General features: G+C 38.6%; 1 protein-coding gene across 1 annotated transcript in view; it reads right to left on the bottom strand.

Moving 5' to 3' along the window:
* The window catches only part of SLC4A10 (solute carrier family 4 member 10), a 150,986-nt gene extending 133,167 nt beyond the window's left edge, over positions 1-17,819 (bottom strand). The window contains exon 1 of the mRNA XM_027734183.2: positions 17,697-17,819. Coding sequence (XP_027589984.1) covers positions 17,697-17,744 — 48 coding nt within the window. The 5' untranslated portion in view covers positions 17,745-17,819. The remainder of the gene's footprint in view (positions 1-17,696) is intronic.
* Between the last annotated feature and the right edge of the window lie 366 nt (positions 17,820-18,185).

Genomic DNA, 18,185 nt, shown 5'->3' with positions numbered 1-18,185 from the left:
TCACTGCTGTGATTCTTCGACCAAAAAATTATTACAACTGTGATATTTATAACACAGAGACTAAATATAAGTAAGCCTCCAAGCAAAAATACATTATTCAGATGATAAATGACTTTCACTACATTTTTTGTCATTTATTCTAATAACAGTTGCCCTATTTTCAGAAACTTTATATCATTCAGCCTTAACAAGTCTTTTCCAGAGGGAGAAAAAGACTATTAAATCCATTTTTCAATCATAACTAGTTGGAGAAAATTCTATCTCCTTAAGTGAACACAATCATGTTCAGTATGTGAAGATTTTTTTCCTTGAAAGTCTTAGCATTTCTGCTAGGAAAATGACCATATTTTCCCTATGTAAATGATAATGTTTCATTCCTATTTTGAAACAACAGTCAATAAACTGGTATCAAATTATGAACAGCAAGAAAAAAAACAGTTAAAAAGATAAACTTATGAACACGTTAAGCATGGAAAAAGTGTATACTGATAACTTGGAAATTCTGCCCTTTCCATTTCAAAATTTGACTAGAGTCAAAGTATTAAATTTCCTCCATCTAGGTAGGCTACTGTAATTTAATGCAATTGGTGATGCATGGGTGCGACATCCCTTTTTTGCCAGCCATCTCTGGTTATCCTCATTTAGGCCATCCTGAGCATGCCCAGCCCATGATCCAGTTCTTCAAAATATTTACAGTCCACTCTAAGTGAAGACTGTGAACCTTATCAAATCAAGTACATGTACAATGAAGATGGAACGGTTGTCTATGAACAGCGTGAAGGCTTCACTGTGCTCTCCTAATGCAGGGTACAAAGTATTTGAGAAAAGAGTATAAAAATAATTGTGGCTAGAGAGAAATCTGGTGCTAGAATGAAGTCTATAGTAGATCAGCCAAATCATGCACTATTATGAAATTCTGCAGAGTGCTCTTGTTTAACTAGACTCTCTATTCAAAAAGTATACACCATATTCCCTCACGTAATAAAAACCTGCCCACAAGAAAATACCAAAAAACTATTAAAACTATTTGAAACAAAAAGGAAAAAAACCACAACATGTAACAAACCTTACAGATTGATAAATATATATATAAAGCACTCGATTATGCTGTAAGACTTCAGTGAAAAAAGATTCCATGAAATACATCATAGGAACTGAATGAAGTTCCATGAATTAAAAAGAAACTAATAAGTAAATTAACAAGAAAAGAATCTCAACCTTCATGTAATCTATTATGCAACTTTTTCAATACAGTATGCAACAGCATGAAACCTCTGCAATGCAACAGTAATCCCCATCTTCTGCATGGTACTTGATAGGTCCACTAGGAGGTCCAGCTGCAATTCACTGGGGTGGATCAGTTATTCACCTTGGAATTGGGAGATTCTTTAAGGGAATACTGTGATATAAAAAAAAAAAGAGTCCCTTTATTTTTTTTCCTGTTTGTTCTATAATTCCCCAAAATAAGACATTTTGGAAACTAGTACAAATTATAGCAGCAATTCAGATATTATATTTCAGCATATGACCTGAAAATTCCATACACTCTGTAAAGAATCAGAATTATGAAATACAGATGCTAACTACCTATAATTTAAAGTGTATCATATTAGTCTGTTCATGCTATAGTGATCCAGAAGATGTTCTCAAGCCATAAATGGACCACTGAGAGTGCAATCCTATTTTAGTCTGTGTTCATCTTTAAGATACAAGGAAGTAAATGAGGGAGCAATCTTTTTTTTTTCCTCCTCCAAAAGAAAACCAGTATCAGAAAGCATCCCATTAGAGGGATCACAAAGAAAACAGAGTTTGAGAACAGCCTCATCATTGCTGAAGGGGATGAAAGCTAAAAGGTACCTAGAGAAATAAACAACTTTAAGCATTCGACTAACCAAATGTACAGCAGACTTTGCCACCGGCATCTCGCCTGCGTAGCTCTCTCTCTCCAGGTTCTGCCCTTTTGTACCATGCCCTAAGCAAAGCAGATCAATTTAAAACAAAATTGATACAAACATTATTTAAATGAGCTTGTAGGTCATTTTAATTAAACAGTCTACGTTAATCTTGGTTTATAGTTAGATTTTTAGATTTTTTTCAAAAAAGAGATCTATTGTCTTTCATTAGTATAACACTGCAAGTATATTGAAGTGGAAAACAAGATATATTACATCTAGTGACTGTATATTCACAACATACTGATCAGTATCAATTTTGCATTATTTCATAAGAAAATTACAGCATTTAATTGCTACTGGAGGGTATTTTATTGTTTTGGGGTTTTTTAATAAGATAAGTTGTCCAAGAGTCTAGTTCAGTGAAAATACTACACCAAACCTAGTTACACATCTTTTTTGAAATCTCAGTAGGAACTTCCATGTATTTCTGATGTTTAAATTTCTTTGAAATTTTGTACACATCCTTTAAATTTCAAGAGTTAGATGCCATCTTCTCCAGTATATTCCACATACTATGTGGAAGAAAGGCTTTCTTGCTTTTTCAACTCCCAGCTGGGTTCTCAGCTTTGAATGAATCCTGAATTGACCCATCCATCTGCTCTATCACACTTACACATCTGCAAGTAATACAGACTTAGTTTAGCTGGCTGAAAGTGCAGACAGCTGAAGCAGCACAAAACCCATTTATTAGGATCCTGAGTCTCTAAGTTAATTTCAGGTTGCTGCCACTGTAGCTCTCAGCTGCCAGGATTAGAAAACCAGTATTATAATCTACTCCTCATGGTGGGGCACAATGGACAGAGAGAATCAAAGAAATGGAGAAAAACAGAAAACAAAAGGAAAAGAACGAAGATGAAAAGAAGATGCTAATACATGTTTGTGTAGACTGTAAAACTACTACAGAAATACCCTGAGAAATCCCATTTCTAGCTTTTAATATTAATCTCAAGCAACTCCATTAGTTTCAATCAAATTACAATGTGTTGCACCTCCCTAAATAAAATACTGAAGCACCAAAACTAGAGGGGACCTTCAAAACTAACAAATTTTCTAATGCACAGAAAAGCTACAATGTTGGTTTCACATCTCAACAGTCACATGCTGTCACCATGCAGGCAATGTGCTCTCTTCACTTGCCAAAGCAAAGCACACAATGAAGATGCAAGAAAGTGCACAGGGCAGCAGCACAGACAAACTAGACACCATCTAGGGCCCATCAGCTGAATTACACACAGCTGGTCACAGCTAAATCCAGTATCATAGCCTGTCTTTAATACAATTAAAGTGAAAGCTCTTGGCATCCACCTTCAGCAAGTCTTCCTGGCTCAGTGTCAGGCTTGTGCCCTCCTTTGAGGATCATAATCGAATGTGTAAAAGAATATACAATTATTTGCCCATTGTAAAAAGCAAGTATTTGGCATGTCCTGCCCTAGCTGTAGCCTATAAATTTCTGAGCAGCACACTCACAATGATCACCGAACCTTCTTGAAAGCAACCTAGATTTAAAAAAATTAGATCTGTGATGACAAGCAGAGCTATGACTTTAATAAAACTCCCAAAATTCAGCAAAAGGAAGTGCTTTGGGGAAGGACAGCGGCTCACAAGCCTTTGAAGACATCCACATATAGATGTCTCCTTTGCTTGTATGAAAATGAGAATGTATGAGCAGAGAAGAACGGTGTTCCTCTTCCTTTGTTACTGAATTCAGCAAGAACACAGTGCGACAGACCTCTCCCAGGGCCCTTCTGCCCACTGCTAAAACAGCAAACATTTGACAGGTGCCGCATCTTCCTAGGTTTGGGACCTCTCAATCAGGAATATCTTTCTCCTGAAATATCCAACCTAAGAAAAAATGTTACTGATCAGAAAGGAAGTGAATTCTTTTGGCACCAGAAAGTAAAGACTCATTTCAGATGCTATTTTTAAATTATCTCATCTACAGGTGAACAAGTCCTTGGTTAGACCAAAAAGAACTATTTCTCTTTCCACAGAGCCATCTGAGGAATAACCCATCCCTGCAAAGTTAACAATGACAAACCCTATTTCATGGACCCCAGGAAGGAAAGCAAAAGCAGAACTGCAGAAATCTTTGAAATCCAGTGTCTCAAGCTGCCTCATCATTTGGTTGTGATAGAACAAGACAAAAAAGGAACTATCAAATGGTCTTTTCCTCTGGTACTTAGTCCCACTTTCTGGTGATCAGCAGTTTAAAGTTCTCCTAAGCTGCTGATTCCATCTGTTGAATTAGGATCATTGTACTTACTTACCTAATTCCTTTTTAACCTATTTACACTTATGGCCTCCACAATACCCCACATCGCTGTAATTTTTGCACTTGAACTCTATACTTTGTGGGAGAAGTGGAAAAGTTTCTCTCATTTTGAACTTAGTAATTAATAATTTTATTGAAATTCACTATTTCTGCTATAATGAAATAGTTGGGATTTATTCTGTATTCATTTTTTCTTTATTTTTCACAGTATCACATCCTTTGTCTCCTGAATTGCCTCATTTCCAAAACAACTCCTAATCTACACAGCTTCAATTTGAACAGAATCTATTTCCCCACTAGTCAAGAAATCCTGAATGACGTAATATCAAGATATGATCTAACTTTACAGTCCTGAAATTGAAAGCTCAGGGAAAGCCCAGTCTCAGGTTGCCAGTCCTCAGGTTCGCATCAATGACAATATCTGAGACCATGGCAGATGGTGGCTGTCACTACCCCATGACCTGTGGACAGGTCAGATAACACCCAGTATCCCAAATTTATTTTTTCTTGAAGAAATAAAAAAATAATGTGCTGAAGGCTCTCTGAAACATCTTTTTATATTGTATCCCCATCAGCAGCCACTTAACTCTCACGAGCCCTTAAACACAGGCAAACACTTGTGTGAAGCACAAGAAACAGAAGCGCAGGAAAAAACGCTCAAGTAGAACACAGCACTGAAAAGGAGCACAACCTGGACAACAAGCATCCTAGGTAGTGGAGAGAAAACCACTGAGAGCCAGCAGTAGCACCTAAAAATCAAGATGTTGCCTGAAAAAAATGAGATATAGAAAGAAGCACACAAAGGATTATTTTTGTCTTCTGGATTATCAAGACTGATACTGATGTTTTCACATTTTCCATCTCTACCATGAGAACCAAATCTTGCCTATTTTTTTTTTTAACTTTTAAATAAAGATCTAGAATATAGGTGTTTTCTTGGTGTTGAAGCTACAAGATTGCAAGATTACAGCAGAAACATAAAAGTTAAGAATAATGGTTTGATACTATATTTCCTTTATAATTTCTTGCTTTTGTCATTATACTCACAATTCATATGGATGTCTTGCACTGCTCATGTTCCTAACACATATGCAATTTAGCACTCTGAAATGACAGAAACTTTCCTATCACTGTTTTCATATCACTACCAATCAAGATATCTAAAATGAAACACTTGAAAATTGAGACTTTGTAAAGGAATCACGCTGCTGACTATGGATTGAGACATCTTCCCATTCCAAATAAAGTAAAAAGACATACTTTTTTTTTTACTTTTTTTTTTTTCTTCTTAACATTACAACCATTTCTAACACTTGTTGGAAGCTCTTTTAAGGCTTAGAATATTGTAATAAATCTCAATATGATTTTAGTGTCTTGAAGAAGTTTGGTCAACAGGAAATGCTGAGCACCTGTCAACTCAAAGCAAAGCCTGGGTTTAGATAATTCCATGATTCTATGTGAGGAACTTGAACAGGTTGCCCAGAGAAGCTGTGGATGCCCCAATTCCTGGCAGTGTTCAGGGCCAGGCTGGATGAGGCTTTGAGCAACCTGGTCTAGTGGCAGGTGTCCCAGCACAAGGCAGGGGGGTTGGAACGAGATGATCTTTAAGGTCCCTTCCAACCCAAACCACTCTACAATTCTGTGAAATGGAGTACAACTAGTACTAAAACACAGTACTAATAACAAATTTTAAGGCAAATTTACTTAGTCTTGTATTTCTTGAAAGCTGAAACCATTAAATTGAAGGGCATATTTGCCGCCAGTAAGAAATTTTAAAAATTATTGCCATTAGAATTAAATGTATTTTCATATTTGCATATGCAGACACAGAAAACACACCCTTTCTAAACACACAAGAAAAGAAGAATGAGTTATTAAAACCTGTACTATAACTGTAAAGCATTAACAATACCCTATTACAGCTTGCAGAGACCATTTATCAATTCATTTGTTTTTGCTCAAGACAATCTTCCCAGACTTATTTTAATTACTTTTTTACTTCTTAATAAATATGCATAATGGAAGTACTATATCAACAGTTATTTCTGCAATCACTGTGAAATGAAAAATTTGAGACTCAAAGATAAAAGCATAGCAGATAGTAGAATAAAAGTCTCTGGGTTACAGCATTTGAACAAGATAAATCATAATCCTCTAGAATTTTTTAAATTTCATATCCATAAAAAAAGCAATTCCCCTAATCCATAAAATTTGCTATTAGTTGCGTCATGAAAATTAGAAGTTTTCTTCTTCTAAACAAAAAAAAAGTACAAACTGAGAGGTATTTTTAATTCTGTCCATTCACAATTTATAACTATCATTATTTGCACTCTTACAGCAGACACTTAATGTGATTACAGTCAAAAGGGTTGTGCTGCAATAGCTCAGTAATTTTCATGAGCAGTCACAAGAGTAACTTCGAGAAAATAAGTAGATTTCTGCACTCCCAGAAATCTATTTGTTTGCAATCATGCTAATAAACAGGCTTATTACTCATATGTGTACTGTCCTAGCTCCTGAATAGGCCAGTCATGGACCAGGCCCACTGTGTGACAGATCCCGCATCCACCCAGAATGAAATCACAGTCCTCATCCCAAAACGTTCACACAATTGTTTTCCTAACTAAATAAACAGAAAATACAACCCCCTAAACTTGGTGGCTCATTTACAGCATCTTATCAATGCTTTCATATTCTTTATTCTGACTGTGTTTATTCCTATGTGATGCCAAGCATGGAGCATATTAGCTCAATTTTATCAAGGGTAAAACCTACCTTGCATTTATGCAAGGTCAGTGCACGCAACTAAGGTATTTGAAGAGAAGACTCTGATTCTGTCTACCTTGACTACCTTGCAGCAGTTTTTTTTACAGCCATCCTTTGTATGTAATCTAAGGGAGAACAGATAGACATAAAGAAATAAACATGAAATAATTAATTACTTCTGATGAGTGTCATAGTTAGGAATTTTAGTAGCCTAAGAGTCACAAAGAACTGGTTTTGCAGAGATTTCCTATTTCTAACACTGTCATTGAAACACTACTCATAATTTTTATATGATGAGCTGATCTAAATATCAGACCACTTTTTGAAAGTTTTCAATACTTTAGGATCAAAAAAAAATTGTTTCAGAGCAGTAGCACTACTTTCCTAGCAGACTTTCTCAGATCCTGCATCGGGCGCTTCATTGAAACCTACATTCTTTGCGTTGAACTGCCTAAGACATGTAAGTGACATGAATGTTCACAAGATTGGATTGTGTAAGTCTGAGTTGCTCACAGAAGAATAAACAAAAAATTTTAGACAAGTTTTACACATTTGCACTTTTACATGTTTTGATAATAACTTTCATTAGATGTCTTCAATATTTCCATATTTTTCTTCGAAATACTCTTTAGTGAAGTTCCATTTGCTCCCTCTAGCTTAACTTTTTTCATAGACATACATACGTTAACAAGTTTCATATTTATGGAGAAATTTGGGGGAAGAAAGCATGGTAAGGTAGCTTTGGGATTCGGGGTTGTTTGGCTGTAATGTACTGGGGTTTGCAAGCTATAATCCTGTTACTATGTACAGTCTCATTCTATCTGCTAATGGGAACAGTTCCTGGGGCAGTCCAAGGCAAATACCTCATCATGAGTACAGTGGTACAGTGGAGATGCCCAGTTCTCCAAAACAATTCTTTTCCTCCACAAACCTGCTTCTGTCCACAGCACACCTTGTTAATGCATGCTCAGTCTTCAGTGACTTGATATTTTTCAAGGCAAAAAGGTTTCTGCTGCTTCTGTTATTTTTGCCCAAATTTGGCCAATGTAGAACTACTGGACAGAAAAGTGAAAAAAAAAATTACAGTTCACAAATATTCAGTGGAGAGTTACTCATTTTTTGCATATTTTAAGTTTCTTTTCAACTGGTCTTCTCCACTCCAGAGGCAACTGAAGTTCCGTTGCCCTGGGCAATACTGGCTAACATTTAGAAACCTCTCACCTACCCATAGTTATGGCTGGGCAAATGGAAAAAAATGTTCAAGTATTTGCTGGCCAAAGTAAATCAATCCAGATACAGAAGACACAGAGTCCTGAACTTTTAGGCAAGACCAAGTGCAATGAACACAATCAAACTACACAAACTATAGATCACTGAAAAACGTTTCATCTTTTCTAAAACTGATTGTGGTGTTTTCTTTAAAATCTTTAACGTTTTCCTCCTATGCCTTTTTTTTGAGAGAAGTATCTGAATAATTCCAGATTAGGTGAACATGCAGCTACAAAAAAACCTCCTTTTTATGAAATGGGGGAGGATAAGCACAAGGGCTTCTGCACTGCTTAATGCTATTTTTGAAAGCATGTTCACCTAATCTGGAATCATTCAGATACTTCTCTCAAGAATAGACATGAAATTCACCTATTATTAGAATTTTCACATGAGAAGATTCTAGGATGAGTATGAAACACAGTTTTATGAGTGCTTTTACAGCTCATTACCACATTTAATTTCAAAAGCTATTATAAGGCTGCTGTAAAAACAGGTGGACATAGTTAAGTATTTCACTATAACACAATCATTAAGAGGAAAAACATAATAAAGTGGAAGCTTTCTAAAAGATAATTATATAATCAATCAAGTCATATGTTTGAGCATTTCTATCTTCTCTTCAAATAAAGGGAAAGGATAGCAGTAATTGAAGAAGATGCATAACATGGGTTACAATCTAAGTTATAAAATTTTCTGAAAAAAAGTAAAGTATGTTAAGATCTCAGAACACAGCAGACTTGCAGACATTGCATGAACATTTGTATTGGTGATGATACTTTTGAAATATATATGAGTCTCAAATGAGGTAGCAGTAGTCTCAAAAGAACTGGAAACTAAGATGTTTCTGAGGAACAGCATTAAGATGGCTGGCAGCAGCTGCTGCACAGATTTGGGAGTGAGGGGGTGGAAGGGAATACTAATTTTATTCTATGAATTCTTTTAAAACACTAACATGTATAATATCCCTTCTGCTGGAACGATAATGCACTGTTCTGGGACACTCTGGCTCTATTTTGGTACCTACTTAAATAGGTCACAAAAATGATTAAAAGAAACTGTTTTTCTGAAAGTGGATACAGGTTATTCCCATCTTCACCAATTCAAAGGTAGACAAATGCCCATTTTTCCATTGGCAATATAAAATGATAATTTTTTTAACATTCTTCATGCTATAGAGTATACCAGGAGAATATATCCTCTTCCTTATGAATTTTCAGTTCATAAACTTGCAATCTTTTTAATTTTGCATTATTATAACTGAGATGCTGGTAGCACAATCTCATTTCTGCATTCTTAGTAGATGATATCGAACTTTATCCGTTACCCATTCGGGCAGAACAGGTGAGAAATTTTTTCTTAATAAGGACTGTAGTGGTTCAACCACTTCTGCATGGCTACTTAGCAGCCCTTGGGAACAGTATATCTACAAGCTCAACCTTGAATCCTAAGGTAAAGGATAAATCTCCAGAGCAAATGAGTGATTAATACATGCCATTCCAATTCTCATCATTATCATCACTTAGCTGCAATCCAAATGAAAAATATCAACTTCCTACTTTTAACAGAACATCTAATTTATTGATTTAGCTAAAAGCTCAAGGTTCTTTTATTTTACAGTTGTTGTAACAGGCTTTGTCTTATGAGATAAGCAAACTAAATAACTAAACAAGACTGAGAATGATGTCTTCAATTCTACAGAGTTGGGCCTTGAAAAAAGATTTACATTTCTAGATCTGCTGTTAGACTTTATTTATCGTCACACAGGAATTTTGACAACTTACTTAAGCAGATTTTAGACATCATTATGCTGCTTAATTCCAAATAGAAAACTCTCATACTTTTCTGTACATTTTCAGTCTACATTTCCAAATTTAAAAAAAAAAAAAATCTACATCTTACTTTGTGAGAAAATTTGACAACATGACTGATAGGGTTGCTCTTTAGCTCCAAAGATATGGATAAATAGATGGATAGATGGATAGAGGTCGAAAGCAAAATCCACTTTTTAGAAAGACACTCTAGCTCAAATTTACTAATTGCATCATTGGTCCAACCAGATCTAGGAGATCTTATCTGGGAATTACATTTTGGTTTCTGCTTCATTTTACAGCAGAAATATAGCTTTACAGAATTAAACAGTTTCACTTACTATTCAGAAGCTTGTTGTCCACCAACAAAACACAAAATTTAAAATTCTACTGACTCTTATAAACACTGAGAATATCAATATAATGCAGCCCTTTTTAATTCCTAATTTGCATTCTATAACCATAAATCCAACTATTCAAATTTACCAGCGGCATTTTCCTGAACCCCAAAATTAAAATGCTTAAGAGGAAAGAACAATCGTGAAGATTTTACTCTGCTGTGGATGCTATTCTTTGATTTTATAAAGAAAAAAATGAAAATTACTAGTCAGTACCAATGAAAAAAAAAATCTAAAGCACTTAAAATTTACACACAATCTCCGCGATTGTGTCTTTATTTTCTATTCATGTTTACAACACTACGAACATCCTTAATACCACATAATCTCCAAAAAGTTTTCAGTGGGAAAGATTGGACATGAAATCACCTCCTTGCTTATAGATGCTCACTTCTAAAGTAAAACCCCTATACACATTCATATGTTGAAATGGAAGATTACATGTACTTATCATCTTCTCGAGAAAAGACATGGCATTTTACTATTCTATTTAATGACATGACTTTAGTTTGCCAGACTAATTACAGTTTAAGTATCTATTTTCTATTCTTGCCAGGATCTAATAGCACAGTTTGGTCCTTTTTCCATCCTTACACAGTTTCAGTGACCAAGAATGCCTCTAGAGAGAATCTAGTGCAATTGTTAGTGAGTGATATCTGGAACTACTCTCCAGAACAGTGGCTTCAGATCAGTGGTTTTTTTTAATTTACAGCATTTTGACTACTCTTATTAAAAGTCTCCAGAAAAAGGTGCAAAATTATCCAATCTCTCTTCAAAAAGCAACATTAATGTGCAATACTTTCTGGCATTTTTGAGCGTGACAGCTACAAAGTGATTGCTTCCATTGAAACTTGTCCTGGATCTCCTTGCAGCCCCACCAATGCACATAGACTCCTAAAAAGTCAAGAGGATTCCACAAAGGCTTAAAAACCTACATTTAAGATTTAGCATTTTACAGATACAAATTCATAAATAATGTTGCATTTTATATTTTTGTGTGGTTTTAAAACCTTCTTGTTACAAAATGGATCAACAGTAGGCATCTATCTTTTTAAGATACTCTTTTTAATGTGTTTATAGTAAATGTAAGTATTTATAGTAAATTCAGGATTCAGGTGGATCTAAATGAGGGTATCAAAATTTATAATCCAGATAAACTGCTTCTTTCTCCTCAGATTGCACATAACCTATCATCCACCTATAACACACTTGTCTCAAAAAGACAAAGGCGAGTCCTTTTCACAGAATGATAGGATTGGAGGAGATCTCATAAGGTCTTCTAGCCCATCACTCAGCTCTAAAGCAGCAATAATTGTCTTACTTATTCTTACAGACAGTTAATACAGATTACACAAATATATTAGACAATTTGTTCCACTGTTACATTACTCCTAGCATTAGACAGCTTTTCTTAACTTCCTTCTAATATTGTCCCATAATATTTTCCTTGTTTCAGTACAGATATAAGAAAGAAACTAGTCCTTTTTGCAGCAGCAGCCTTTTACATAGCAAATGTGTGTGTCTTCACCCTCAGGAATCCCAGTTCCTTCAAATCTTCTTTCATATTTTTAGGCCCATGCTGATCTTTGTTGTTCTTCTTGAATTGCTCTACATTTGCTACGCATTTCTCAAAACACACACATAGTACTGTACTAATCAGCTAATACTTTTCAAATGCCAAATATTAGTTCATGTACCTTGAAGACTTAATTTCTCCTAAACACGTTACTGTGCCAGGTTTTTTGCAGCAAGTTCCTAGTTTGATTAAAATTGAGAATTTGCAAATCTTGGCCTTATCTTTCACATCTCTACTGAATTTCAGTATTTATTTATTAACAACTTTGCAATGTCTCATAAATAGCTGATTAAACAAAGTGAAAAGGCTCTAAGTAGGTGAACAGGGAAATCGGCAAAGACACAGAAGACTCAGGATTCAAGATACTGTTTTGCCCCAGCTGCACAAGGCCATAAGCTGGATTTCCTGCTTCTGTCCCTGTATTCTTTACCCATGAAACTTAATCAGTTCCTCCTTTCCTTTCATACCAGTCAGCCATAATGTCCTCGATTCTCCAAGTCTGCACAAATCTCCACTCTCTCAGTTTTACCCTCATTTCACTCTGCAACTTCTTTTTGTCCCCCAAGACATTTCCTCTATTTTTAGCAATAGCCTTTGTCATCTATTCCAACTTTCACCTTGCCTATCCTAATAAACAACCTTGTAGAACCAGGGTGCATTTTAATCCTCTTTAAATACACTACACTTATTTTTCATTTCATGAGGATAACTTTTAAACTTTACCAACATTGAAAATTATGTTGAACGTATTCAGTCCTCCATCAATTTGTATGACATAAAAATGGCATTATTATTACAAAGGGAGTCACATGGGTATGATCTTCAATAGTTTGTTTTTTCAAGGCAGATCTGAACATATGAAAGGAACATGCAGTGCCTGTGGCTTTCTCTTCTCACATCTGACACATAACTAATTGTCCAAGATGCTTTACAGAGGATTAAGTACTCCCTCACCTGCTTAAGCTCTCTCATCCACTGAAGCTGTAAACATTACTTATTTAAGAAGTATTAAAAGATGTCACTGGAAGTATTTTGTTTTAGAATTGATTCTGTATTTTTTCCAAAGGAAAAAGTAGAAGATGCTCTATTATTAGCAGTGGAAATTGAAAGCATATATTTAACAAGTAGAATTTGTAGGAAGAACTCAAACCAGACATAGATGCATTGAAGTGGGATGATTTCCACACAGTATTCATACTTTTTCTTATTTTTGCACAAATATGTATCAGGCTGCCAATTATTCTTAAAGAGTAACACCACAGCATACTATATTTTTTAATTATGACACTGGCAAATATAAGGAGGGGGAAAGGGGAACTTAAATAAATATTTTGTTATTATTATTTGATTGTTGTTATTATCTGATTGTTACTTCATTTCATTCTAGCATTTTCCTGGAAAAAGTTTTCTTTCTTTTCACTCACAACTTGAAATCAGGCAGTAAAAGAGAAAATACCCAAAGCAGCAATTCAATCCTAAATTTATACCTACAATTAGGTTTTAGGGTTTTATATTCAATGATGCCATTTTCTTGAGGATGTAATATGCCTCTGTGTTTTTCCAAAAGAATCACAACATTCCTGTAGTCTCTATAAACTTGCCTTAACTGTTGCTATAATGCTACATTTTGGTGAAGTGAACTAGGAATTAGTACTGTTATACAAACTGTGGGGTCAGGCTCTGCCATCTCTTCTGACAATGAGCAATACATTTCATCTTCAAGTCTTATCAGAGGTCCCACTCAGCACTAACAAAAGCAAAAGAATTTGGCCTGTTAGTGTGAGCAGCTTCCCACACTCACCTGCTACATTAAAAATAGTTACTACCCAAGATCTTGCTACACCATTCTCCCACATACGGAGTTCCTAAGTAGCAATAACTGTGTGCCATTTGCAGCAGCAAGAGTACTCTTGATACAAACCGACCTTACCTAGAGCATACATACCATATCATACTATAGCACAAGCATATACAGTATCTATATATAGCTCAGCAATGTCATGCTTTAAGGCCATTTATCTACCAGATTTGAAAATTAAATAAACAAATAAATACAATTAAACAGCTTTTGAATTTTAAGACTGAATGAGGAGGGTGAGAGAATATGGAAAAGTCAATTACACTTTCCATACGTGGGGTTTACTGTTGCCTTCAGAAAACACAGGAAAACAACACACCAAACACAAATATAGTTAGCAAAAATATTCGCACTTTATCTATATATCTTCCTTATATCTGAAATATCAAACCTCTGTCAGATAACAACCCTGTTGAGAAATCCAATTTTGACTTGCCTACAAGAGATCCAGAATGTACAGAACAAATACAAACACCTTGTGCTATGAATAAATTGCCAATAAAGTCACAATAAAGTGACAACTTGCAACATAATTTACATTCAATCCAGGTATACACGTACACAAACAAACTAGCAATATCTGGTTCTTTAAAAGGAAATCAATAGAAGATCTTTGTAGAGACCTGCACATTGTTTCTCCTGTTCAGCAAACAAATGATGACTCCTCAGCAATCTTTCAATTACTCACAACTATTTTAAAGCACTCTGAATAATCACTGAAAAAATATACTTGATGACTGATAAATAAATCATTAGATGATACCGAAAGCATGTAAGTCTGCATTTTGTTACCAAATTAGTATATGTCCTGAACAGTACAAATTAAGACTCTATTTGCATTTTTAAGAGCAGTTTTAAAAAAATTGTATCCAGGTGAACAATTTCCTTTTTCATTTTTTTCTACAATATTGCACTTACAGATAACTTGCAATAGATTTCTAAAAATTTCCATCAAAATTTGTCCACACTGCAAAAAAAAAAATTGGCACAACTGCTAACAAAGGTGCTGTTGCTGCATAAGACCTGTTTTCAAAAGGAGTGACAGGAAACTGACAAGTATATTATTTAACTCCCCAAAACCACCAGCAACAATGTATTTTATTAGTCTGCAAACTGCTAGGGATTGGGGGTTTTAATTAAAAGATAACATCATAAATCAGAAACAACTTGTGATTAACACTAGAATAAAAATAGTTTCCACTTGGTACAGACTGTGGGATTTTGGTGGGCTTCACAATCTCTGAGCACCATTAGAGGATAAAATTAATCAAGGACTACATTCATTATCTTTTTACTACAAATAACAATTAAAACATATCATGTGTTACAGTTTCGCCAAAGATAAAAATTAAATCTATTGCATACACCAAAGCCCTTAGACTAACCCTTGAAGGAAACAAGCTCTGCTAGGAGCCTTTTTCTTCATGCCCAGAGTCCACTGAACCAGGACAACACCTGGGAACAGACCTGTATTCGTTTTACAGCTTGCATTTCTGTTCTGTTTCCAGTCAAGATGAGGATTGATCCCCAAACAGAAGGCCTCTAAAGGTATGTCACAACATTACTTCCCAGACTAACAGTGCTGAAGTTAGCACCAATTCCTGTTCCTTAAACTCTGCCCTGTCTCTAGGTAAAAGACTCCCATCATGTGAAAGCCATTTCTGCCTTACCACATGCAGGGCGCTAGACATAGACAGGCTGAGCCTGCCTGTCTATATTGCTTGATGCACAGAGAAAACGCCACTAGGACCAAGAAATCTTGAAGACTGAAGGAGCTGTGCCTTTACCATCATTGCGGCAGGAAAACAATGTTGCTTTTTTGAGCCGCACAGGCCCTCTCAGACGCAGAAGAGTAAGAGACAACTGAGGAAGACAACATGCCACAACATATACTGGATGGAGAAGTCTCCCTTCCCTACTTGAAGCAAACAAAGCTGAACTAGTCAGCTGTAGTAAATGGAGGTGGGAACCAGGACACAAACTTAATCAACAGCACTGATCTGCAGCTCTACTGACAAGGACCTGCAGCTCTGCAGAGAGGTACTGCATCAGGGCAGGGCTCTGCCAGTCAGGGCTGCAGAGGGAACAAGGGACAATTCCCCCCTCATCGGCACACAAGAAATACTATCTTCTTTGCTTCTCTCAACAACAGCAACAGCCTTTTTTATTGGGCACAGCCCTGGAGAAACAAAACTTAAAGCCAGACAGCACAAGGCAATCCTGTATGTTGTGCCTCCTGACAGCTGATTCTGACTCCCAGCACAGTGGCCATTGCACAGAGACAACACACATTGACAAAGCGAGAACAGCACACAGACTAGCAAGGTATGAGCAAGAGTGAGACTGCTACTGACTGCAAACTACTGCACTGGTGTGAAACACTGAGGACTAAGCCTTCCATGGAATCACAATCATGAACTACAGATGGAAATTGGGTTTACACTTAATTGTCTCTCTAAAGAAAGGAACTCGGCAGCCAGTCTGTCAGTGAAAGCAACAGGACACTCCAGTGTCAGAAACTGAGAGAGCAGCAAGTACTAGGAATTAGGATTCATAAAAGGGATCCAGAGAGCAATGGGGAAAACTGTCCCTGCCACAAGGAGAAAGAAGATGCCAGAGATAACCTCACACTGTGTAGCAACCTGCCACCAGATTGCAAAATGGACCATGTCAACAGATGATGGGAACAGACCCCATGAAAAATGGGCTTGCCATGACTGCATCTCATCAACCTGCAGCAGCTGAGACTTGTCTCTTTCAAGCTTCATCAATGTTGTGCAGCTCGTTGTGCTAACACACAGCCATTTCAGGAGCAGCAAAGCCTCTACAGACCTATGCAGTGTGTTGACAGGGATGTGTACGCGCAGTCAGACACTTGTGTATGTACATGAGAGACTTTTCCCTGCCCCAGACAGATTTCCTGTGTAAGGCAGGAACCACCATTCACAAACAGAATCTCAGGATGAGATCAAGATCAACACCCACATTGAAAACCTTCTGTGTGTCTGCAACCCTCTGTTTGGGAGAGGCCTGGCAGGCAAGAGGGTCCCTACTGATCTAGCAGTGTAAAAAGTCCCCCATCAACTGACCCCTTTCCTACTTGCAAGGGAAAAGCTGCCCAGGCGTAGACGTGCAGTCGCACCGTGCTCTGAGGCGAGGGTGCACCGCGTAGTCCGCAGACGTCAATAACCCCATAGATCACCAGCTCCACGACTAAGCACCAGAAACTGCGACACGGCAGCACGAAGCAGAGCCCGGGATCCGGCGGGAAGCAGACCCTGTCGTGTCAGTGCCAGCCCTCAGCAGATTTTTCTGAGGTCTGCAAACGAGGAGGGCCAGGGACCTTCAGATACAGCCCCAGCCCCGTCCCCGTAACGAGATTTCCACGGGGCAGCCCACAGGTGCTCGCTCCCCTGCGCCGCCCCACTGCCGGGGGGGCAAGGACAACCTGAGAAAGGAGATGTCGGAGGCAGGGGGATGCGGAGAAAGCGGGTACCGAGGGAAAGGAGATGCCTGAGGCGGGGGTCCGGAGGGCAGGTGCTTGCCCCGGCGGGACACGCGCGCACAAACACACGCCGTTCCATCCCCGAGCGTCCTGGCGTCCAGACACTCCCGCCGCCGCAGCATCACCCGGCACCGGAGCGAGCCAACCTGCTTCCCCACGCACCGAGAAATCGGCTGCGATGCCCGGCACAGGCGGGCGGGCAGACGGTCCCCTGCGCCCCCCTCCCCGGCTGCCTTCCCGCGGGGCGCGTCGCTCCCCCCCGGCCGGGGCCGCGCTGCGGCAGCCGTACCGTGGGCAGCAGCGGCTCCATCTGCGCCCCTTGGTCCTGTGTCTCCATGCGGCGGCGGCGCGGCCGCGCCGGCGCCCCCTCCCCGCCGCCCGCCGCGCTCCCGGCGCGCTGCGGGAGCTGCTGGGCTGCGCCGGGCTCCGCGCTCCGGCCGCGCTCCCGCCGCAGATCAGGATCAGGATCGGGATCGGGATCGGGATCGGGATCGGGCGGCGCGGAGGCAGGAAGCGCGCGCCAGTCACATGGCCGCGCGCACCGCCGGCCCCAGCGCGGGGGGGCAGCAGCCGGATCCACCTGCGGGATGCGGGGAGCCGGGATGCGGCGAGCCGGGATGCGGCCGCGTCCTGCCGCCCCCGGCGGGGCTTTGAAGCCGAGCGGGCCTCGCCCCGCACACAGGCGCCCGAGCGCGCCGGTGCCGTGAGCTCCTCCAGGGGCGCTAGAAGGGGAGCTGGCTGCGTGTCCACAGAGGAAGGAGAGAGTAGCGGAGGGACC

This window comes from Pipra filicauda, unplaced genomic scaffold (assembly GCF_003945595.2).
Source record: "Pipra filicauda isolate LSUMZ 115617 unplaced genomic scaffold, ASM394559v2 scaffold253_size2546935_pilon, whole genome shotgun sequence".
Classification (NCBI taxonomy): domain Eukaryota; kingdom Metazoa; phylum Chordata; class Aves; order Passeriformes; family Pipridae; genus Pipra; species Pipra filicauda.
Note: the sequence above shows the minus strand (reverse complement) of the source record. Positions and strands in the feature narration are given on the sequence as shown.